This window comes from Acinonyx jubatus, chromosome C2 (assembly GCF_027475565.1).
Source record: "Acinonyx jubatus isolate Ajub_Pintada_27869175 chromosome C2, VMU_Ajub_asm_v1.0, whole genome shotgun sequence".
In the NCBI taxonomy this organism is placed as follows: domain Eukaryota; kingdom Metazoa; phylum Chordata; class Mammalia; order Carnivora; family Felidae; genus Acinonyx; species Acinonyx jubatus.
In genome coordinates this window covers 103470494-103495224 of record NC_069384.1, presented here as the reverse complement: position 1 = coordinate 103495224, position 24731 = coordinate 103470494, and the positions used below count along the sequence as shown (strand labels likewise).

Below are 24731 nucleotides of genomic sequence, written 5' to 3'. Positions count from 1 at the left end.
TCACAAACTAATGATCTAGTGTGCGTAGCTTTTGAAAATTGTTTTTCACAGTGTAAAAAAGGAAAAAAAATCAGTGCCTTTATCTTCATTACATTTATATAAGGAAGACCTTGAACTGAAATCTAATTGATTTTGATGACTCGCTTAATGCTCATATGTACTGTGACATTAATTTCATTGTTGTTGCTCATTTGTAAACCTCAGTATACAAAATAAGCTTAATTTGAAAAGACCGCCATTTGACAGCCTAAAAGTAGTAGTGGGGTTAGTGGGTGCAGGGAGATGACAGTTTTTTAGTGCAGACATTATATAGGTTAGAAAATGGAGGCTCCTAGAGGCGCCTGGGTGGCTCAGTCGGTTGGGTGTCCGACTTCGGCTCAGGTCATGATCTCACAGTCCGTGGGTTCGAACTCTGCGTCGGGCTCTGTGCTGACAGCTTCAGATTCTGTGCTTCAGATTCTGTGTCTCCCTCTCTCTCTGCTCCTCCCCTGCTCATGCATTGTCTGTCTCTGTCTCAAAAATAAATAAAAACATTTACAAAAATTAAAAAAAAAAAAAAAAAAAAGGAAATGGAGGCTCTTAGATATGAAGCTGTTGCCCAAGAGAATTGAGCCCAGAACCTAGGTCTGTGACTTCTGGTCTAAGGATCTGTCAATTCCAGAACCATTCAAGACAGCTTAGATTGTAACTTTGGATGTAGTAGCTTTGTGTAACTTGAAACCCTTTCATTAATGTAACTGAAGACTTATGCACTTATGTTTATAGTTGATATTAAAAATATCATTGAAAGATCAATACAACAGTGAAGCGTACTTTTGACATTATTTTTGTTTTCTAATGTCATTCTCAGTTGGAATTGGTTAAAAAACACACTTGCATTTGTCCACTAGAGGTCACCTTTCTTCAAGATGAGGGTCAGTCCCCTTCCCTAATACTTTGTTAACCTGATTTTAAATCAACCATCACCACCTTGGAGAAATGAACAGCCTTTTCTGTCATCGGGGATTCCATGTACTCCTGTAGCTACATGCACTCGTATCAGTAGGGAAGGCTGACTGGGCAACTGAAAAACCTGGAGGGATGAAGGGAGATTGTGCCCCTGCTTCCCCTACACACACACACACACACACACACACACACACACACACACTCTGTGCTAGCTCTGGCTTGGGTCCTCTTGACATACCAACTTGTTTTTATTTGAAAGTCTTGTGTTAGCCCTGGAAGGTTTATACTACCTTTCACTTTTCTGCCACTGCTCTCTGTGACTCCAAAGGCTGGGAAATGGAGACGAAAAGAAATGACCCTTAAAAACTGACATAAATTTGGGATGAAACCATGTAGACTTCACCCAAATTTATCTGAGTCAGTTACTATTTTTCTACAGTGTGCGAATTTCAGTCAGCGTTGGCCAGAAAATACTATGGGGAGAGGACTAGGACTGTGTCCAATAAACAAGCACTTTGGCAGATTCTATTGAAATATAAACCATCGCATTATTCTAGAAGGAGAGGGAGGCTGCCTGCTATAGCACTGCCTGACGCATCAGGTTTCAAACTGTGTCATAGAAACCCAGAGTTGCAGGAGATATTTTTAGAGGTTCACTTGCACCTGTTCTATGAGCTTCTAAACACCTCATTCCCAGCACCCCCCCCAATCAAATTGGTAATGAGAAAGTTCTGAGATGTGAAAATAATTCCGAATATAGATACAAATGAGATTGTCTATGAGACCTTGGGCTTTTAGAGAAAAGTGGTCCTGTAAAGTGACAGTAAGAAGAATATAACCTTTTAGCCCAAATGTAGTGATTCCTTCCCTCATATCTATGCAAAGTATTTCTCCCTACCCCTTTTTTTTACATTAGCATATTAATTTATCCTGCCGGGTTAAATAGTCTTTTACAGTCCTTAAAACTGTACTTGTAAATGTGTCATTGACCATGTGGGTGGTACCTCTGTACTGGTCTTACTGAAAAGTCATGCCTGTGCATCTCCAAGAAGGAAAAATTATCTAAGATGCCTAAGGGGCCCAGCACGGTTCACTGCCAGGTTAGGGTCAGGCATATCTGTTGGGCACATACCCTCATCAAGCCTAATAGGTAGATTATGCAGCGCCAGGTGAATGGCAGATACATCAGGTGAGCAGGTCTGGTTCTAGAGAGATGACCTCTGAGAAGTTTGCACACTCTGCCTTTTCGTGTCTATCTCTTATGAGAAATGTGAGCAATTGCTATATATTGTTAGTAGGTCAATCTGGAAATAAATTTCTTGTTATTTTGCTTTCAAGCGTTTAGGTATATTTAATGAAGAATATCAGAGATTGCAACATAAGCTATTAAAAAGGACTGCTGCCATTTCCGACTACTTATCTATGTGAAACCAGATTCTCTTGATGTGGTGCAATCCAACAAAATAAATAAATGTAAAAATACGGTTGGAATAAGACTGTAAATGACTTCTATAAATTCTATTTTCAAATGTCTATGTACAACAAAGCCTCATGTTCTCAATGAAGGATATGATAAGTAAATATAAATTTGAACTAGAAGTTTTATGTTGATTAAAAACACTTCTGTTATCTTGCATAGCAGTTTTCATTTTAAAAACAGATTCTAATACTTCAAGAAGAAAAGAAAAAGTGACAATCTTTGATTCACATTAATAATTTGCTCGGCAAAGTATTTTTTAATACCTGAAATAAAGGTATCCAGGGTCAGAATAGTCAAAACTTCTGAGTATATTAGTTTACAGTGGTTTGTAAGACTCTTAGATAAGTTTCTTATTTATGGTTTAAGGATAAAAAAATTATAACCCATCTCATTTTTATCCTTCTCTTACTTCTCATTTCTGGGCCCCAGGGCATGTGGGAATATCCTGATACCAAGCGTTCTCTCTATATATGAAAAATGACCTTGCTGCAACAGGGGCCTTCAAGTCCATTACAGATGCTCTATCCCAGAAGTCACAGACCAAATTAACATGCTCAAATCACAGTTCATTGAATCAGTTTAAAATGCATATCAGAAAGCAAGGAAAAGGGGCCGCGCTGACATACATACAATATAGTGTAGGACCGCACTACCTGAATCTTAGGTTATACAGTATTTGTGTGTCCAGGCTTTCTGCCATGGCCACTGTCCCTGCTGATGATAAGGTTAGGAAACTGAGTTGAGATTTGAGAAAGGAGGCCCAATTAGACCGAGGTATCTGCCAATGACATGCAACTTGCTTTATCAGAGACATAGGGGCAAGTCCCTCTGGCTTCCTCTGTAGCTTGCCCCCTCTTCTGATGAGCTGCTATGGATTATATTTGCATTTCTTAGGCAGAGGGTACATAGGGCCAGAATGGGAGTCACCAGTGCACAGTCAGCGTAAATCTAATGAATATTGAATGCCTCGGGTTATTTAGTGTGTTGTGAATATTAGGTGCTTCTTTAGTCTTTCTATTCCTTTCTATGACCTGCACACATGTGTTTGATCCATGTCTGACACATCCAGGCTACATATACTTACTTACTCACTGACACTTAACACATATGATGAATTCTGCCTCTGTCTGCTTGCTTACTCATTGTCTAAATCTAAACATCTTGCACATTTCACATATGTCTGACAAACTACTACATACTCATTATCCTTAACACCTCTTACAAGTTTCATTCATCCCATTTGTTTTTCTTGTTCTTCTATAGCATTAACTGAATATTCTCAAGTGATACAGCAAAACCCTCTACAAAATCTCTTGGAAAAGCTGTCCACCATATTGGTCCAGACTCTCTGATCCCACTCTGGCCTTCCCTGCCTTTCAGGTCTTAACCACCTGCTGCTCCTTTAAGGACCCCAAGATAACCACCCCCCCAACCTGTGCTCCTGCATCTTTCTCCATCTCCTTACTCAACACTGCTTCGTAACTTTGCTCATCATATCTTCAGGTCCACAGCTGAATGAAGAACCATCACATGCTCCTGGTCCAACTCCAGGACCTGGCCCTTTGGATGATTTTTCACCCATTGTCTTCAATTTCTCCCTTCCCTCTAGCTCCTTCCCTGCTGAACACATAGATGTTCAGGTCTCCCCTGTCTTAAAAATCAGCCACAACCAAACCTCCCTGTTCCACTATACACTCAAGCTACTGCCCTAATGCTGTAATTCACCAACAAACTTCCTTACAAACTGCTTTCTACTCAGTCCCTCAACTTCTTAACCACTGATAACCTGGCTTTTATCCCAACACACTACTACTGAGATTATTCTCTCAAGAGTAACTGATGACTTCCTAATAGTTAGAACTAATGGCTTTTGGTGGTATTTACCTTCCACCCTACTAGTCTTTTCCACTTCCCTCAAAAAAGTACTTGGAAGCAATTTAGCTCTGCCAGCAAATCCCCTGGTGACCCCTCACTACATTGGATTTCATTTTCCTCTCACCCTGTCGACCACACTCCCTTCCCTTCCTCTTGCCCTCTAAATGTGGGCTTTGACCCAAGATTATTGTATTAGTTTTCTATTGCTGCTATCAAAATTTATCCCAACTTCATCAATACAAATAATTATCCTATAGTTCTGGAGGTCAGAAGTTCGCAAGTGGTCTCACTGGACTAAAATCAACGTGTCAGCAGGGCTATGCTCCTCCTTCTGGAGGCTCTAGGGGAGAGTCTGTTTTGTTGCTTTTTCCTTTTCTAGAGGCCTCCCACAATCATTGACTTGTGAGCTCTTCCTCTGTCCTCAAAGCCAACAACACTGGCCGAGCCTTTCTCATACTGTCATCTCTGTTCCTTCCTCTTCTGCCTCCTCCTTTTACCTTAAGAACCCTTGTGGTGACACTGAGCTCATCTAGATAACCAGGATAATCTCCCATCTCAAGGTTAGCTGATTATCAGCCTTAATTCCCCTTTCCCAGGTGGAGACTAGGACATAAATACTTTGGGAGGTCATTATTGTGTTTACCACAGGGACATCTTTGTTTCTTACTAGTTCTTTCTCTACAGTCTCCCCCTTCATCTAATTTTCTGCAGCTTCAACTATCCTCTCCCTGCAAACACATCCCAAATTCTGTTTGCCTGACTTCTCTCTTGAGCCCCAGTTGCCTCCTGCACCTTCAGCTCAGAACCTCATGGTGAAAAATAAAAGAACTCATTACTGCAGCCCAATCCCCCAGAATCTGTTCCTCCTTCTGACTTCCCTGTTTCTTTGCACAGCACCAATTTTACTCCAGCCAGTGGTTGGTCTCAAAGCCTCATGACTCCTTGTCTTGTTCACTTCAACATCAGATCAGTGGCTGGACGCATCGGTTCATTTTTCACAGTGTCTCATGGAAGCATCCCTTTGTCTCTTCTTTTCCATTCCCACTATGACCTCCATCCTTTAGGCGTCTCTTTTTTTTCTTGAGCTATTGTATTGCCTTTAATTAAGAGGGGGGAAAAATCCATTTCTGCTCCTCTCCTCAGTACCTAAGAGCTATTTTACATGTTATTCTCATTTCATCCTGTCAGCAACCCAATAATCAAGGAATCAACATCCTCCATTGATAGATGAGGAAACGGAGTTCCAAGATAAATGAGGCGACTTTCTGAAGGTCATGATCATTTATATATTCATTTAAAAATATTTAAATGAATGAATAAATGAATTAAATGAGAGCTTGTTATATGCCAGGTATTATTTCAGATGCTGGGGACATTAGCACTGAATAAACCAACCAAAATCCAAGTTCTAAGTAAACTTGCATTAGTCTACAAATAGAAAAGATAGGTATTCAAGAAGTGAACAACCAAACCAACAAGATTATTGCAGTCTCCTGGTTTACCCTAGCTAAGAGTTTTCTTCGTCTCTGAATTCCCAGTGAGCAAACACAAAATCTCTTTTAAGGCACTTAAATCATCAGTTGTTATATGCAGCCATCTATATGCTGCCTTATTTCTCATACCAATCTCCTTGAGGACAGAAACATGTCTTTACACGGCACAGAATAGCCATCTGTTTCAACTGCAAGGTTGTAAGAATCAAGGGAGATGTTGGAGAAAGTACTTTGTAAACCATGAAGCCATTTTCTAAGGTTCATTGTCGCAGGTGTTGCCGATTGTGTTTTTTGGGTGAACACAGAACATCAGGAGACCCTCAGTTCTCCCTCATGTGGACAGAATTGATTTGCCTCATAATTCCTTTGCTTCCATTGCCCCTTCCATTGCAACTGAAAGCTTTATAAAATGTCTACCTGCTTTCCCAAAATTCCTAAGGAAAAGCTTGAAAATTTAAGACAGTGCTTAAGACAATGATTTCCTTTTTCATCTTCCCCACCCTCCATAACTTCATTTTTTTTCCTAAAATTTCATTATGAACATTTTCCAACTGGATAGTTTTTAGGTGAATACCCGCTTATGCACCTTCCAGATTCTACAGTTAATGTTTTACTAAACTTGCTTTGTCACAGCTTTCCATCAAACTATCCCTCTACCTAGCCATCAGTTCCTCTAATTTATTTGATGCATTTCAAAGTTTCACTAAGCCTCCCTCTAAAAACTTAGCCTGCATATCATTAACTACAGTTCAATATTTGTTAAGCATATTTTTAAAGTTCTTTTGAGATAAATTTCACATACAATGAAATGCACAAATTTTAAATATATTATTCACTGAGTTTTGGCAAATGTACACACCTGTGTAAGCCAAGACCTTATCAAATCACACAGCTTGTGCCAGAAAATTCCTGATACCCCCCTCCAATTCAGTCCCTGACCCCAGAAATTCGCTTTTGAAACTGTATGCTCCCATGACCTGTAGATGTGACTTTTTATCACTACATTTACTACCCAAAAAATCTCTTTGATTCTGTTGCTAGTAACTGCCGAATTGAAAAAATACTTTTCTGGATTTATAGACACCACAATTTGCTCAATGGCAGAAAAGTAGCCCAGTCAGGAAATACTCTAATTTTTCCTCCTTTTAAACATACCTTTGATTCAAATTTAGGTAGAGCCATACTACAACCTTTTACCTTATGATAGATTTTTTTTAAGTTTATTTATTCATTTTCAGAGAGAGAGCAAAAGAGAGATAATGCAAGCAGAGGAGAGGCAGAGAGAGAGAATCCCAAGCATGCTTCACACCGTCAGCATGCAGCCCTACTGGGGCTCGAACTCATGAACTGAGATTACAACCTGGGCCAAAATCAAGAGTCGGTTACTTCACCAACTGAACCACCCAGGCATTCCGCATTATGATAGATTTTGATTTCAAGGCCAACCTACATTATTGGCCCAAAGGGGTTTATTTCTCCAAATCTCGTGGGCCTTCATTTAGCATTGTTTAATAAGAACACATTCACAAGATATGAACCTAGAAAATCTGGAGGTTTGTTTTTCTTTGATGGCTTGTTGTTGTTTGAGGAGGAGGATTTATATTTTTGGGCATGTCACAACTTTCTTAGGCCTCAGTTTCCATATCTGGAAAATAACAGTGTATCTCATGAGGTCCTGTCCAAATCTGAAAACCAATACTTTTTATGGGAAGGAAAGTTGTAAAGACCTAAGAAGAAAAAAGAATCTCTCTGCTACATAGACCATACTTAAACAGTTCACAAATATTTTTTGATCCAAAAATAACAAATGTTACTGTAGTTTGGTAAGTTATTCTAGCTTAAATGTTCTTGGAACAGCTGGTTTCTGTTTAAAGTTTTTTGTACTAGCAAATCATAATTTAAATTGTAACACAGAGTCCTCTCCAATGAATGACTATAAAGGGAAGCTGCCTTGATATATTACTTTTTTTAATCTTGTTTATACCACTTGAGAGGGTTTTTTTGACAGGATTTGAGACACAATTGTCAGAAATTTGTTCTCCCCAGAGCCACCTCTGAGTCACTTCCACTATTTATGGAACAGCAACTGTGAAGAGTGGGATCATGTTTAGGCTTTTTTTTTTTTTTTTTTTTTTTAAACAACACATGATAAATGTCTTCAGGAGCTTATGTAATCTATCCCAGAGCCTTTAGTTTTCAGAAGAGAACAGAGTCCAGGAAGTGGCTTTTTGGGCCTTGTACAGCTTGAAAGCATGTTCCTGAGTCTTTAGGTCATAGATTGTCCATGTAGTAACTTCAGTAAACTGTTAACAGCCTTTGAAGTTAAAGCTGTTCTGTCTTGGAAAGTTGGGGTATGCCTTCTATATTAGGTATAGGATTTCCATTTCATCTTATTTGCTACCTTGCAAAAGGAACTTTTCACTATGGCCTACTTTTCCTTGCACATACATAGGCTTTCAGAACCTTCATCTAGGTAATTATATAGCAAGGTGCTCCTCACAGACATCTCTGTCTCTGTCCTGGCTCAGTAGAAGGACAGAGTTTGGGATGAGGATGTACTGAATATTGTTTCCTTTCCCTGAAAAGTTTCTATTCTCTTTTCTTCATCCTACATTTAAGAAGACTCATGATCTAGCTCAGGCTTCTGCTTCATTCATCAACCTTTCGTTGTGCCACCTGCCAATGAACAGGTCTAAAGAATCCTGCCCATGTCACATGGCCTGTCTTTCTCCCATATTCTACAGAGAAGGGCTGTGACCTTCTGCTGGGTACCTCTCCAGAGTACCAGAGTATCCAGAGTACTGGGTTCATTGGAACCCAGTGAGCCCTGTGCTGAAATGCAAACCTGTGAGATCATCACTTGGGCCTTCCCTGCTGCCTTCTCATTCCCCTAAGTAGGATGCTGAAGCCGTGCATGTGAGTGTTTCACTGGAGTTGAACTCAGGTAGCAAATTTTTCTCCTATGTGAATCTCAAGTAGCAAAAATTAAGAATATTTATTTTAAAAAACATTTTTTTGTCTTTCCAAACAACAGAGGCGCTGTTACAAAATTATAAATATATCACCATATATTCCTAACACACATTCCTACCCTTCCTTAAGACAGGGATTGAGGTGAAAACTTGTCAAACATGTTGATTTCATTCCTCAGGCAAAAAGTACTTGTTTTTCTCTGTCAGTAACATAATGAAAACTGCATGGTTACTAGTAAGAGTTTTTGAGGAGGTAGATAGGTAAAAATTGCTCACAAATAATAACCCTATTGAATTTTTTTTTAATTTGCTGGTTTAAATTCAGTGAAGGTTTTATAGAGTACCATTTATGTGGTCGGGGCCATGTCATTAAGAAACAACAAAACAGATTGCATATGGCAGCTGAATAATATAGATAAGGAAATTTTATTTTATTGTTTACTTTCTTAATTTTCTGTAATTAAATTAGCTTCAAGAATTTACAGGCCTGGTTGTTTCTTTTTACATATCCTAAAATCCCAGGATGACCCTGAAGTACTTCAGAAATTGTTTCCCTTTTTTTCCCCAGAAACATGTATTTCCTCTGAGTACTATCTGCAAGTCCAGAATTCTTTCCATTACAGCCTCTTAGGTAGAATGGCCTGTTTCTAGGATCATATGTCTTGTATTGGGGATTTCTATATATTCAAGTCACGGCATTGGGTTATATAGTTTAGTTTCATTTTCACAAAATGAATGAATTATACTGACTTTGATACTTGAATCAGCCCTCTCCCTAAAAATTTTTTTTAGAAATAAATATTTCATTCGATTTCTGTTTGACTTAAAAAGCAGCTAAGAGCCAGTAAGAAGTGGGGAATCAACAGAACTACAAAATGCCATTTTTTAAATGAGTGAAGACCCTCCTTTTAGTTCTAAAGTTGACAAACACTTTCAAAAACTCAACACAGAAAACATCCCTTCAGTGTCAATATGCAGAATGGATTGTTTTCCCCTTTGCATGTTAAAAGTTCCGAAATAATCCTTAAGGCCTCTTTTTCATAGCACCACGCAAGCAGCATCCGAGGGCTGGAAGGATGATGCCGGAGGTTAGAAATGTTCAACTGCAACATTGATTTGTGTCTGTCTCTCTCCCTCTCCCTCGCTGGCCTTTTTCCCTTTAATGAGGACTAGAATGTTTCCACATCAGTTAACTGCCTTCATAAAGCACCAGAAGGTCACACCAGCCCCAGACTGATCCTTTTCTTTGTGCCTATAATATAATTGGCTGATTGTGCCAGCGATGAGCGCGCCCCCTCCCCCAGCCCAGTCCTAGCTCCATGTTTGTGAGCCTGACTGCTGGTTTCCGAGGAGAGCGGCTCGGCTCGCTGCGCGCTTCCCGGCACAGGCAGTGCCACTGCGCAGGTTGATCAGCGAAACAGCATCCATTTTAATCTGCGGGGAGCCCCTGCCTTCCCAGGGCGTTCTCTCCGCCAGTGGATGCTCCGCGCTTTGCCTCGGCAGCCTCGCTGAGCAGTCCTGCTTTGGGGTCTGTGCCCTAGGATGCACTGAGATGGTACATCAGGAGAACTGTTCATATCAGGTAAGATTTAAAGCCTGATTGCGAGGCCGGAATCCTTTGGGAGAGGAGGCCTTCCTCTTCCAAAGCAGCAGGTTGCCTCTTTCCGGATTTTCAAGGGATTTTGCCATTCCCCACTCCTGGCCTTCATCGCATACAGTATCTGAATTGTAATTAGGTTTTCTGGGGAGTAATGGGGCAGAAAACAGTGCTTCCTTGGCCTTTAATGCATATTGTGAAATCCACTGAGGTGATCTGTGCTTTGCACATTCTCTGTGTCTGTGCAAAGAAGAGGAACTGCTGTAAACTGTAATTGAATTTAAGGGGCTTCACAGAGAGAAAAGCTGGTCACAGTTCACTAGGGTAACATTGCAAAATACGGTTTTTGCTCATTGCATAGGATGTGAATTGCTTTGCATCCAGTTTTTAGGATTGTCTTTAAGGAAATTATATAAATACGAAGTAGTAATTGATGATCTGAGAAATTTTCAAAAATCAGCCAGCATGCACTTGATGTTTAAAGTTGCACTTGTTATGTCTTTCCAAACTTATTTTTACATGCATGTTATTTTAAATGGCTAGTAAATAAGAATTAAGGTGCCGACATGCATAAAAAACTCCAGAGAGAAAATTTTTCAGGATTACATATTCATCTTTGTGCTAACTTGCTACGTGAAGTTTTGAATTAAACACTTAGACAATTTCAGAAGACCAGTCCTAGAGTGTTAATAACTCCTTCCCTTCAACTTGGCCTGTCGAGGCAGCATTGAAAGTGTCTTCCTTGTAAGCAGACAACGAGAATGTTCTCAGAGTGACTGCTCTTTGCAGCAGCAGGCATGGCTAATCCAAGTCCAGGATAGTTAATGTTGGGGTATTACCCAACTGACCAAGTTCAGAAGCTCTAAGAGACCAATTCTTTAACTTAACAATGCCTCTTCCTTGTGTGAGGTAGGTTACCTGAGACAAGCAGGTGTTTCTCATTAGGTCAGATTTCCCACAGGTAAATGTATGCAGGCAGACTCGTACATTTCACAAGCCTCAAGCCGGTGGTTTCTCAGCTAAGTGTGCCTATACAATATATTCATACACCTTTTTCTCTGCTTAATAATTAGAATTGTGTAATTATGGGCTTGTTTTATTGTATTTTCATTTCATAGTACATTTAAGTCACAGACCCTAAATACCGAGATATGCGCTTAACAGGAATTCTTCCCAGGAGCAAGGGAAGATGCTGAGGAAACAGCCAAAACTTCACTTAGACACAGTACCGAGTTTGGGAATGGAGAATGTCAAACATCCATGGAGAGCCTAACCTACTTATGGCATGGCTCCAGGTGACTAAATTACTATCATAATTAAAATCATTTTTCTTCTCTCTTTTCAGAGAAGCTATATAATTTAATTTTTGAAAGGCAAGCTACTATAAGAGTATTCCCTATACCTTTTCATTCAGTTGATCGTGAAATCCCTGGTTTTATAGGTCAAAAATTGGTCAACTATCAGCAGTTTCACCTGAAGAGAAAGGATTTTGTTAGCCAACTGCTCCTGAAAGAAGACAAATTGATTTTATTTTACTTGAACTATGACTGTCATTGTGTGTTTAATAGTTTTGAAGTATTTATTGCTTATTTTCATAATAAAAGTAAGTGTATTAGTCAGATAATAATAGTAGATTCTGCATCTTCATGGGGTTTTGGAGTAGAACCACCTTCATGTGTATGTTCTTTTGAAACACCCTCCCTTTATGCGTAAGTCAGTAAAAATGAAAACATTAACCGTGAAGCCAAGTCTCGATCCACTTGGAAATCTTAGTTTTAGAACCCACCTGGCACCACCTGTGATTGGATTCAGAAAAGACAGGTTCTCTAAGTCCTTAGCTTGATTGTCATAGTCACTGATAATACCGACAGTAGGATGTTTTTCAGAAACCTGCCCCTTTTTGGATGAAAGCTTATTTATTTGTTTTTATCTTTTTAATTTATTTTTTTATTTTCTAATTTACATCCAAGTTGGTTAGCATATAGTGCTATAATGATTTCAGGAGTAGATTCTTTATTTGTTTTTAAGGATAAAAACGCAGCGACTAAAGCAAGTTCCTTAGGGTAGCATTTTTACTGAGTAAGACTAAGTTATTTGTAGGACTGATTCCTTTCTTCCCGCAAATGTATACCAGCGTTTCTCAATGGAGAGTCCATGAATGGGGAACTTCAGGGGCCATTCCCCCAAAATTACATCCACATTTTGGTGCATATGTCTAGGTGTATATTATTATTACTATTATTATTATCATCATCCTCAGAGCATAATGGCCTCCTAACTGCTCTTACCCTTGTCCACACCCCACAGTAGTCTTATTTTCAACACAGTATCCAGAATGATCTATGAAAACCTAAATCAAAGCATGTCAGTCATCTCAGATTCTCCTCCTCACGGTAAACCCCACATCCTCCCAGGTCTTTGGCCCTCTGGGCCTTGCATCAATTTGCCTCTGATTCCTCTTGGACTCTCCACATTGTCCCTTCCTTTCTCTCCCCTCCCACTGTGCCAGCCTTGCCTTGTACTTGCTGTCCCTTCTGCTGGTTGTGCTTCCCCCAGGTAGGGTTGCCAGATTTAGCAAATGATCTGCAGTGTTTGGAACATGCTTATACTAAAAAATTGTTCTCTGTGTATCTGAAATTCCAGTTCACCTTGGCATCCTGTGTCAGTAACTGCTTTCTCACTTTCTTCAGGTCTTTGCTCAAACGTCACCTTCTTGGGAAGGCCTTCTCTGGACTTCCTGTGTCAATTTCCAACTCCCCGGTTCTATCCCAGTGTTTCTATTAGACTTCCCTAATTTACTTTTTTACTTGGCATTCATCACCATCTATCAGAGTTCATATTTTGTATGGTTCTCTATTTTCTGTCTCCCTCACTTTATGTAAGCTCCATGAGGGCAGGGATTTTTACATTTATATCCATCTGTTTTCCCAGTGCTTAGAACAAACCCTCAAGTAATATGGATGGATATGCTTACTCTATATAAAATTGACTAAGAAAAAAGGCATGTAAACATACTGTGGCATCATGGTTTCTTATATTTTGGTAGCCACTGGGATGACTTTCTGTCTTCCCCTATCCACCCTTCCCTCTCCCCACCCCACACACACCATTAACCTGCACTGTTTTCATTGTCTGTGGGTCAGATAATCCTTTTGTTTCTTGTTAGTTTTCTCATCTATGAAATGGGATTTTTCCCTAGTTATTATCCTGGTATGGGAGCTGGCAGGTTCCTGTCAGAGGCCACCTTTCTGCATAAATAAGTCAGTTACCATGAATTAAGAGCAACCTTCTTCTGACGCCACACCAGGGGCCCAGTGACAATTGTAAAGCAGCCAAGGAAAACCATGTGTCACTTCATTTCCCAATTATTTGTTGCCAATGTATGGATGTAGAAGTGATTGATTGCTTTTTCCAATAGAGGATTATTTTGAAAAAGAGTTTCACTGCTACCACGAGCTTGAAAACCTCTGTTTGAAGTGTTTGGACGCACTGTGCTTTGAACAAGTTAACCCAAGGACAGATGCTCAGAGAGCAATTCTCAGGCAGAATTTTTTATGGTTGTTTCGTTTTTAAAGGTTCTCACATTGTCATCATCTCCGTGTACTTCCCCCTCACAGGATTTACATTCGCCAAGAGGTTACTGAGGCATGTGTTGTCATTTTCAGTTGTAGCCGTGTTAAAAGATAGAGCTATCGACCTCCATTTTCCAGTCTTGGGAGGAAGCCAATCTCTTCAGGAAAGAACCTTGCCCACAGCTTCAGGCCTGGCAGCCTTCAAGAGGCCAGATTTTTCTAAATGGTCTCTGAGAGGAAGCTTTGAAATTTTGTTAACTTGAAAGCACAAGTTTAGGTCAAAGGGTCCATTTTGCTTAAAAGCTCCTAAATATTTTCTTCTCTTTCCCTGCAGTTGGTTTTTGGAATTAGTGTGGATATAAAAACAATGACATGCTTTTATCCCTTTCTTCCCATTGCTTAAATTCCCTACGACCTCAGATATAGATCACGCCCTCACATTCTTAGCTACTATGGGAATGAAGGCTTGAAAGAAAGAAAGGAAAATGGCGTGTGAATGACTCTCATCTCTTTCCTCCCTCGGGTACATAAAGAGACTCTTCTTCAAACACACACCTGGTCTTGAGGAAGCACAATAGAAATCTTTAATGTTCCCTCGTTTTCCTTAGGATAATTCCAGACCCCTTTGCATGGCATTCAAGACCTCACTGTGATCTGAACCCCTGGCAGAAACACTCCTCCCTCTAAATGCTACACTCGTGCCCCCAATTGCCATTAGTACTCGTGCTTTGCTGCGGTACCTCAGCCCAGAATGTCTCCCACCCACATACCACCTGCTTCTACCTACTGCAGGTTGATGCAACTTTCAAGGCTTACATGCCACCTCCTTTGGGAAGCTTCGCCCTCTCTTCCCCCACTGACAATGTCTCCTTCTCAGGGCACCTTGTTTTTTCTTCTAACAGAACCAACCCATTTACAGCTAGTGATATACAAGTCTGTCTCCCCCATTAGGCAACAGGCTTTTTGAAAACAAGGACCTTATTTCATTTTTAAATTTGTTTTAAGTTTATTTATTTATTTTTGAGGGAGGCAGAGAGAGTATAAGCAGGGGAGGGGCAGAGAGAGAGGGAGAATCTCAAGCTGTCAGCACAGAGCCCAGCATGGGGCTTGAACTTGTGAACCGTGAGATCATGACCTGAGCCAAAATCAAGAGTCGGCCGCTTAACCAACTGAACCACCCAGGTGCCCCGGGACCTTGTTTTAATTCCCTACTGTACACGTGGCATACGTGTTCAATAAATGTCTGTTGGATTGAATTACATTTTCCACATTTGGTGCTGTACTGAGTCCCCAGGATGAGAACTACCCATGCTAATACCAGAGAGAAGCTCAGATCTGTGCATTGCAACAGGGAGTTGGCGAAGCTGACCGCAGCACCCCTAGTCTCTGGCTTGTGAACCTCTTGAACAGTTGCCAGTGTGTCAGACATCCCACGTGCCAAAAAAGGGGGAGGTAGTGCAAAGAATAAAATAAATGAGACAGACATCCCAGCCTCCCCAGAGATGATGCATTAAGAAGATACCTATCTACCTATTTCTCTTTCACCCCCAAAATCTTCCCAAGGTGAACTTCATGGTCTTTCCCCAAGCACTTTTTCAAAATAAAGTGTGGTCGGTTGAGGCAAGTACTTATCCCCCAAGCCCCCTTTCTTAATATATCAAATTTTGCAGTGAATCTTTTTACCGTATAGAGGAGTAGTTTTACTGCCTCCTGAAACACGAAATTTTTCTTGGACAAAACATTTCAGTCCAGTTGAAGTGTCATACCCAGCACATAAGATAAAAGATACCCTGTATTGATTCCAAATGATAAAATTAGGGAGTATATCAATTTAAGTAGTACATCAAGATATTTTTTAAATTCTTGCTGGAGAAAGTAGTAAACATGCCAAGATTCTAGTGGGTTATTTAATAGTTAACAAAGGAAAGGAAATATATTCTATCCCTGTTGACATCAGGCCAAGTGAGGGCTCATTTCCCAATCCCTTCTTCCTGTGAATGAGAAAACAAGATATCAAATTTGAGTTCATTTAAGATTCCACCCAGTTTAAGCCTGGTTTCATCCACAGCCAGGAAGAAAAATATATTGACCTAATGGAAAGGGGAATTTCAAAGCATTTTAGTGCATTATTTAATACAGGCTTTTAAAAATAAGTGCAATGAAACAATTTTTAAGTTTATAGCTTTTTTTTAATTGGAAAAAGATTTTCCCATAGTTAATAGCGTTGAAGAATACTTCATCTGCATTATTTTGCCTGGTTGATGTATAGTTGTGTTTTTCTGAGGATGCGGTCACATATATATCCCCTTAATTTAATTAAGAAAATAATTCTGGATATAAATTTATCTGTACTTGTTTTTAGCCAAGATATCTGAAAATCTAATTTATATGTTTTACCACAAAAGGAGCACAGTGATAAGTGCCCAAATGGAAGAAAAAAAAAAGTCATTTCAACAGAGTTTCATTATGGGCCTGATCTGAAATAGAAATTTAGTACAATACATCATTCCTATTTAAAGTAGCACTTGGGGCTTCAAATACCATGATTCAGACACCAAGTAATTTTAAGAAGTAAATATGCAACACATTTCAAGATGGACATCTAGTATTTTCTCTTGGAAAGGGGATGCAATGAAGGATGGGAAGGAAATGGGAATGTCTCTATGGTAAATATCAGTGAATGGATGACTTTTGGAGAGTAGAGACCCTACATTCTCTCACACACACAAATACACATAATCTTGGGTGACTAATCACAATTTCACATGCAGAAATTCAACATTAATAGAGCCATATCCTATTATTTAGTTATATCCTCCATCCCAAGGGAAAATTTGAAATCCTGATATACTTACTATTCCCCATGCAGTATATAGAAGCATCAGAAACTATCAAACTTCCTGAAATAGTAAGTACTTTGACACAACTACTTGAATTCAGAGGGAAACATCAGAGTGGCCTGTGACAGTTAACCTAAGAGAGAGCCATTAATGGGGTAAAAATGCTAAGAACACGGAGAAAAGAGGGCATTGTCCTGGTCCTCCTTGGAAACGTGCAGTGACCATCAAAGTGAGTGCAGTTGAGTTTCTTGTGCTCAGGTTTTCAGTTGAGCAGGGAGATTTATGTCTGTGGCCCTCAGTCTTTCAGATATGGGTAAACGCCTGACACTCTGCCAACACATTCACCTCCTCCACCCCACTCCCAATGCTGTCATTTTAATTTTTTTAACCCGCACTAAAAAGTCCATTTAAAAATTGCCTGCATATTTTTATAGCTTATCTAGCTATCAGAATACCTTAATGGAAAGCAAAGCAAATTTAGATGAACTTTGCACAGAAGAAAAAAATAGTTAATTTGCAAAGAGATGATAAATTAGGCATCAGTTTGTATAGCACATGGAGTTTGGATTTTAAGGTGGAAGAGAATGCAGTGGGATGCTGAAGGGTTAATCAGGATGAACTAGAGTTTCCATCTGTGAATAGGAAAATCTTTTGACAGCACGTGAGTGATTTCCCAGTAATGTGGTCAGTGTTTTCAGAATCGATCATTTCCACCACTGGCCGATAATGATCATTTAAAAGCATTAGCTCACGTGACCAGTTCAGATGTGGCTTGACAGGAAACTTCAAGTTCTAGTCCTTGAATTTCAGGGCATTGGGTGAGAAGAGACCCTTTCAAGCTCAGGGATTATAAGTAGCTGTGTGTACACTTTTTAAAGGAAAATATTAGTAGCATCTGGGCCTATGTTATGTCAGCATAGTTCATTTTAAAGAGGTCAGCATTAGAGGAAAGAACCAGAGGAAATTATCTGTAGGAAGGATGCTGGGGGCTATTATCCCTTTGTTTGCATAGCTACTATAGAACCACCAAACATTATACTCAGCTCAAATCTTCCAAGGTGGTCTTTTGTTTTGGTTTTTCCTTTCCTCTACTCATTTGGACCTCTTTGAAGTAAAATTAATTACAGTTTGATCCCAAGCATCTAAAGTCAGGGTCTTGCCACCATGTCTGGCAATATGGTCTGAAATAGATAATAGCTTATAAAGAATTGTTTTCAAGGTCTGAAGCTGGGCTTCTGAAATTAAAGGTGCATTCAAAATTCCTAGTCTCTTAAAAATGAAATTTCTGATTTCAGTAAGTCTGGGGTGGGATCTGAGAGCTTGCATTTCCAGTCAGCTCCCAGGTGATGCAAATGCTGTTGTCAGATGGACACACGTTGAGTAGCAAAACTCTCAAAAACACCAAAGATCAGACCCCATGGTAGGAAAATACCTTATATTCAAGATGACCCAAGCCATTCAGATAGTGGTGGTACAGCTTCTTCTGGAAAGGGTCTAAGTTGTGAACCTATGTGCTGAGCACTCCTTGAGGAGAGGGTGCAAAGTAAATTCACAAGTGGGGCCTGCCAAGCTCTTGCATCCATGTTTCAGGGGAGATGTTCTATCACTTTTCTCTATGTAGTGCTTATTAGAGAACTACTTATGACAAGAAGAGGTATAGGGGTTAGGGAAAGGGAGTGGTCTTTCATACTTGTTACTGTTGTTTGGCTGGGAAATTTCCATCTTGGATTTTGAGGTGGCCTTCTCCAAAAGATGGTACGGTAACAGTATGTATATATACATGTATATGTATCTATGTGGTCAGTATATTAGTGTATATATATTAATTTGAATATAGATAGTTAATGGTGAGAGTTTAGTCATTTTAACTAAATGTATAAACCCACCGGTTAAAATTAAAATAAAAAAGATATTAGTAATTAGGCTTATAGTTCTATGTATTTTGCTCAGTCTCGTAAATTTTAATGTTTTCAATGTTGATTTATTTTTGAGAGAGAGAGAGCAGGGGTCGGGCAGAGAGAGAAGAGGACAGAGCATCTAAAGCAGGCTCTGCACTGACAAGCATTGAGCACGATGTGGGGCTTGAACTCACAAATCATGAGGTCATGACCTGAGCTGAAGTCATAATGCTAAACCAACTGAGCTACCCAGGTGCCCTCTAGGTTTTTATAATTTCATCCATGTTAACTTTTTTTTTTTTTTTTTTTTGATGGAGGTGGCGTGTGCATGGGAGGGGTGAAGGGAGATGGAGAGAGACAATCTTAAGCAGGCTCCACACCCAGGGCAGAGCCAGATTCAGGGCTCAGTCTCAAAACCATGAGATCATGACCTGAGCCAGAATCAAGAGTCAGATTTTTAACCAACTGAGCCACCCAGGCAGGCTCCCCCTGTTAACTCAGCTAAGTGGACTGGGATGCTAACTAACCTAGGCAAGAGATTGAAATTCCTGAAATTTGTGGTAGTCCCTGTCTTTCAATCCAACAAGACCTACTTTTATCTTTTGAACATGTATGATTTCCACAGAAGATTTCAGTTGAAAAGCACTAATAGGAACTGTTAATGTTTCCTACTGTGGGGCATTTAGAGGAAACATTTAAAAAAAAATTTTTTTTTAATGTTTATTCTTGAGAGAGAGAGAAACAGAGTGTGAGCAGGAGAGGGGCTGAGAGAAAGAAGGAGGCACAGAATCTGAAGCAGGCTCCAGATTGCTGTCCAGCTGTCAGCACAGAGCCCAACACGGGGCTCCAACTCATGAACACTTAACCAACTGAGCCACCCAGGTGCCCCTAGAGGAAACATTTTAAGTAATACATACATTTCTCCTCTCTTCATTATTTATTCAACAGTCTTTCACTGTCCACTTAACATATGTAAGGAGTTGTCTAGATGCTGTGGGGAAAACAAGATGAATAAACAGAAATCCCCGCCCCCTTAGAAAAAGGCTTGAAACCATAACAGCTGTTGGAAAGAAGTCACAGTAGCGCTAAAAACAACGTGGTAAACTAGAATGGAAAAGTCGCCATACAGCACGTTAGGGCATGACCATCAGTGAGGGAGCTTTTATTTCATTTCTTGAAAGTCTCATTATCAGGGGATAGCAGTGACCCATGTGGAGGTGTTCAGATATGCGATTTAGAAAACATTTCAGTACATGATATTATGAGTGCAACCAGAATCCTCTGTATTAAACCCTAATTTTTAAAAGCTGTACCTGACTATTTTATTGTGTGCAGTTGTTTCTTACTGAGGCAGCCAGTAGAAGGTGGTATAGCACACCCATTTAGAAGCGGAGGGCCCAGGTTTCAATTGTGGCCTGGGCCATTGGCAAGCCGTCACGCCTCGGACAAGATACCTGACCTCACTCAGGTATGAAACGCAGTTGATAATAATATCTACTCCAGAGGTTTACTGTGAGGATTAAAGACATGTAAGAGACACGTGTAAAGTGCCTAGCACATAGCAACCCCTCCACAAAGGACAGCTATTGTTACTGTGTTAATATCTGTCATATAATAAGATGCATGCATGCTTCCTTCACTTTAACTAATCTCCTTTGGCAGGATTTAATCTACCCAGGGTCTTTGAAAGTAGAGCATTTTTACCCAGAGCCATAGGTTTGGAGAAATCTGCAATGTTGGGAACACCCACAGTGGGGCTGCACTTGGTGGCCAGCATTGCCTCCCAAGCCTGGAAGGTGTTCTGAGTTTCTTGTATGCACATAGTAGGACCCTTGTCCAGAGTGAGGGTCCTGGGGTCTGGAGGAGAGTAAGACAGGGTAGATCTCGACTGGGGAGAAGCTCTGCCCAAATGCAGGTGTGGCTCATGAGATACAACTTGTCATCGTACTGTCCAGTAAATGTGCAAGTCGTGCTCTCGGGAACTGGGTCAGGGAGATGAGGGGGGAATAAAGGCAGGATTTGGATTTGAATCAGGGACTGCACAGGAAGGTGTTTGCCGTATAGGTATAGGGCTCCAGTAAATTACATTAAGACAGGTTTATGCCACGAGTCTTCCACAAATTGATTTTTTTTTAACTCATGGAGAGAAATAGACAACTCAGAGTGAACATGTGAAGGCTTATGTTGCATGGCATTTTTGCTTTAGAACTTTGTTGTTAACAGCACTGGGGTTGGTCAGGAATTCATATTGGAAAATGTATTGAGTAGGACAGTTGCTGCTTTCTGTCCAAGCATGTCAGAGTGTGAGATCGTTTGTTAAATGGAGGCTTGGCCTTTGAATTCTTCTTTGGCCCCTTTCTCCTGCAAACAGTAACCTTTTTTTTTTTTAAATAGTGGGTATATTTTTAGTTTATGGTAGTAGTAATTGGATAATGATGAGTATGTGCTTGTGTGTGCACTTCCGTTTGTCCTCTTCTTGCAGCAAAACATCCTCCAGCTGTGGGCCTTTTCCATCTCTGTGCGTAAAGCCAGTTAAAAAAACCAAAAGCCATGGGAGAAGGGTAAAGAGAGCAGCAGAAAGGAACGTTCTCTTTTGTGAAAAAAGCCCGCCCCTGGCTGGATTTTAAAGAAAAGTTGATGGATCTTTTTCTCTTGCCTATATTGATAGAACAAAGCGCTGATTCTGAGGCAGAGGGGTCCTTCTCTGAGTTGGAAATAAATTTTATCCTTGTGCTGGGGCTACTACCAGAAGATGAGATTTTTATATCTGATTTTAAGAAATGATTGGCTATAGGAAAAATGGGGGTGGTGGGGGTGGGAAGCAAACATCTGTCCTACAGGTTAGCCTTTAAATTATACTGTTTTCATTTTGTCACAGGATACCCGGCTTTTAACTCACTACTGAAGTCTGGGAGTCTGGGGTTTTTGCATCTATTTTTATCCCACACACTACCCTGGTTCAGAATAAGGTTGCTGGTTTCCTCTCAGGGCTGCCATCCACACTCAGCCCTGAACTGGGGAGCTGGGGAGTTGAAGCAGCTTTTCCTTGATTGGGAGTAAGCATCGTGCTGTGGAGAGGAATCCGGGCGGGATCATTCAGGGGAAGGTGACAGTGAACGGTGGGGAAGGCTGGGCACTCCACAAGCTGAGTGTCAAGGCAGAGTGAGCCTCAGAAATAGCAGCTGCCCCTGTGCCAGAGCTCAGGACAGACCAGGGAGGCCGGCAGGGCGGTGTCTCTGGGACAGAGCAGGGGCAAGGACACGCACAGCCAAGCACAGACTCTTAGCTGGCCCTCCATGTCAGCATGAGCAGTAACCAGGGTACTGGGCAATTGGCACATCAGCCTATCAGAATTCATGGGAGGTTATTTCTTAAGTGAAATTCTAAAGAGTTAAAGGATGAATTTGGACAGTGATGGAGTGGATGACATCATCAGTCAAGAATCCCCATTGGATATGGAGGGGAATTATAAAAAGGTAAGGGGGGGAGAGCTCTTTTGTTTGTAAACAATCAGACCATTTTTCTAACTGGGAGAAAGATCACCCTTGAGGAGTGGCCAAATTCCACACTCAGTGGCCATTGCCGTAATATATTCAGGAAAGCTAAATGCACAGAAGTGGATGCATTACATTGGGAGGGTGCTTCTTTCTGCCTTTCCCAGCTTGTGTTCATTAATATTCATTAATTCATAAACAGTAACTGGAATGCACATGTTACTCTGAAGTTGAAAAAATTCTATCATGCATTTAGTTGCTAGGTCGTCTTACTTATGTAAAAGAATCACTTTTAAAATTTTTGATGTATGTTGATAGTTTACTTGCAGTAAATAATTACTAGAATGTTTAACCTATCTTTCTAAGTTTGACTTTTTTAACAATGAAAAATATAGTTTTACTAAGAGAAGCATGGGGTTTTGAAAAATTCATATAGTATCCGCTAATACTTTGCTAACCTTTTGTTTTGAAAGGCAGTAAATATATTTTTGGAATGTTTTATCTGGCAATTGTAATAACAGGCCTAAGTAAAAATAGCTTTAGTTACATGGGTGAGGTCATGAAATTAAACTACAAGTATATGCTTGTCTGTCCACAGAAGGCTGAACACATAGTATATCCTTCCCCCTCATTATTGTCCACAAGTCAAGTGTAGGGTCACGACACAGCACAGTATGAAGAATTAGGGTCCTTCCATTGTGGATGTGGAAAGTAAGACCTCTTTTCCTTCAGAGGTAAATATTAGTATAGCCTCCTAGAACAGCAAAACTTGCTGCTCAATCTTTAATTTGATCAAATGTGCCATTAACTTTTCTTCCCCCAGAGATATAGATATAGATATAACTTTCTAAGTTATATAGATAGATATAGTTATATAGATATAACTTTGTAAGATACAGAAAGTTCTCTCATGATACTTCCTTAAGTGTAATAATGTACAATATGGCATTTTATATCTGATACACAAAATTGTGGTATGCGTGTGGGGGGTGTTTTAAGTATATACTTTACTTCTTAGAGCAGGTCACAATAGTTTATGCTCCATTCTCTGGAACCTAAAACTTAAATATGTAAAAGAGGTTTCAATGACCTGCCATGTTGCCCCCAGCGTTTTTCTCCCTTCGCCTTCCCCAAGAAGGGAGTGAGTGCCCAAGGTGGTAAGTGTTCAGAATACTGAAACTCAAACATCTCTCCACTATCCCTTCCTGCCAGACATGGGTGTGCAAAAGAGATGTAGGATACTCAGCAATCAGAGTCGGTCACTTACCCAGCCCCGAAGATAAGTGCACATTTCTCATATCTCCTCTGTTTTCAGTGTCAGAGGACTGGTCACAGTCAAACCATTTCTCAGATAGAAAAGTCTAGGTCAGTTTGCACTTAGGAAAAATGAAAGACATACCGTGACTATTGTAGTAACAACAGAGTGATGACCACTGTAGTTTTTTCCTCCTTAGAAACAACTGAGAGAGCCCGCATGCCTGGAATGAGCAAGCGATGATATGCCTGCAACCTGATACAGCACTGACTAAAATGACAAACATGTGAGGCTCAAGTAGCTTTAAAACATCATCAACAACAAGACAGAGTTGCATTGTGTAATTTGTTATCTAACTAAGGCAGTAGAATGCCACATGGGATTAAAAAAAAATAGTATCTGAAAGGTTAATACAAAAGACTGCTAGATGAAACTTTTAGATGTGTAGGATACACAGAGAGCAATGTATATTTTTCTGGACCCCAAACACGAGAGTAGTTCCCTTGTGATTTCAGCTTTTTAACTACTTTTCTCAAGCAAAGGGCTTTCAAATTAATGTACATATTGGTTACTCTGAAGACTTCATTATGCTAAAAAAAAAACCCACTATTGATCATTTCATCAAGAGATTCTAGTGAAGCAGGGCAGCATATGCTTTCTTTAAAATATAAAGACTAGGATTGGGACGCCTGGGTAGCTTAGTCAGTTAAGTGTATCTGACTTCAGCTCAGGTCATGATCTCGTAGTTTGTGAGTTCAAGCCCCGCTCTGTGCTCTGTGCTGACAGCTCAGACCCTGGAGCCTGCTTCGGATTCTGTGTCTCCCTCTCTCTCTCTGCCCCGCCCCCACTTGTGTGTGCTCTCTCTCTCTCAAAGATAAATAAACATTACTTTTTTTTAATATATATATAAAGAATAGGATTGGGCGCCTGGGTGGCTCAGTTGATTAAGCATCTAACTCCTGGTTTTGGCTCAGGTCATGATCTCACAGTTCATGAGTTTGAGCCCCACATCAGGCTCAGTGCTGACAGCAAGGAGCCTGTTTAGAATTCTCTCTCTCTCCCTCTCTCTGCCCCTCCCTCACTCATGATTGCTTGCTCTTGCTCTCTCTCAAAATAAATAAATACGGGATAGGACAACAGTTACCTCATATAAAAATCACTTTTCCTAATTCAAATCTTCCTTTTCTACATTTTTCTATTATTTTTGCTATTTGGTTGACTAAATAGAAGATTAAATTAGATGCCATAAAGCAGCAGTCTGCAAGCTTTTTAGACCTTGGATCCATCAGTAAAATGATTGAGTCCAT

At 40.2% G+C, this 24731-nt stretch overlaps 1 protein-coding gene across 3 annotated transcripts in view; it reads left to right on the top strand.

Annotated features, from left to right (window-relative positions):
- The window catches only part of SCHIP1 (schwannomin interacting protein 1), a 122014-nt gene that overhangs the window by 59068 nt on the left and 38215 nt on the right, over nucleotides 1-24731 (top strand). Inside the window, exon 1 of one of the 3 annotated variants that reach the window (XM_015066007.3) lies at nucleotides 10042-10350. The exons of 1 other annotated variant lie outside the window; for it this stretch is intronic. In XM_015066007.3, coding sequence (XP_014921493.1) covers nucleotides 10321-10350 — 30 coding nt within the window. In that variant the 5' untranslated portion in view covers nucleotides 10042-10320. Of the gene's footprint in view, nucleotides 1-10041; nucleotides 10351-21708; nucleotides 22152-24731 lie in introns of those variants that run through there. One more of the 3 variants, XM_015066006.3, reaches the window with a different exon arrangement.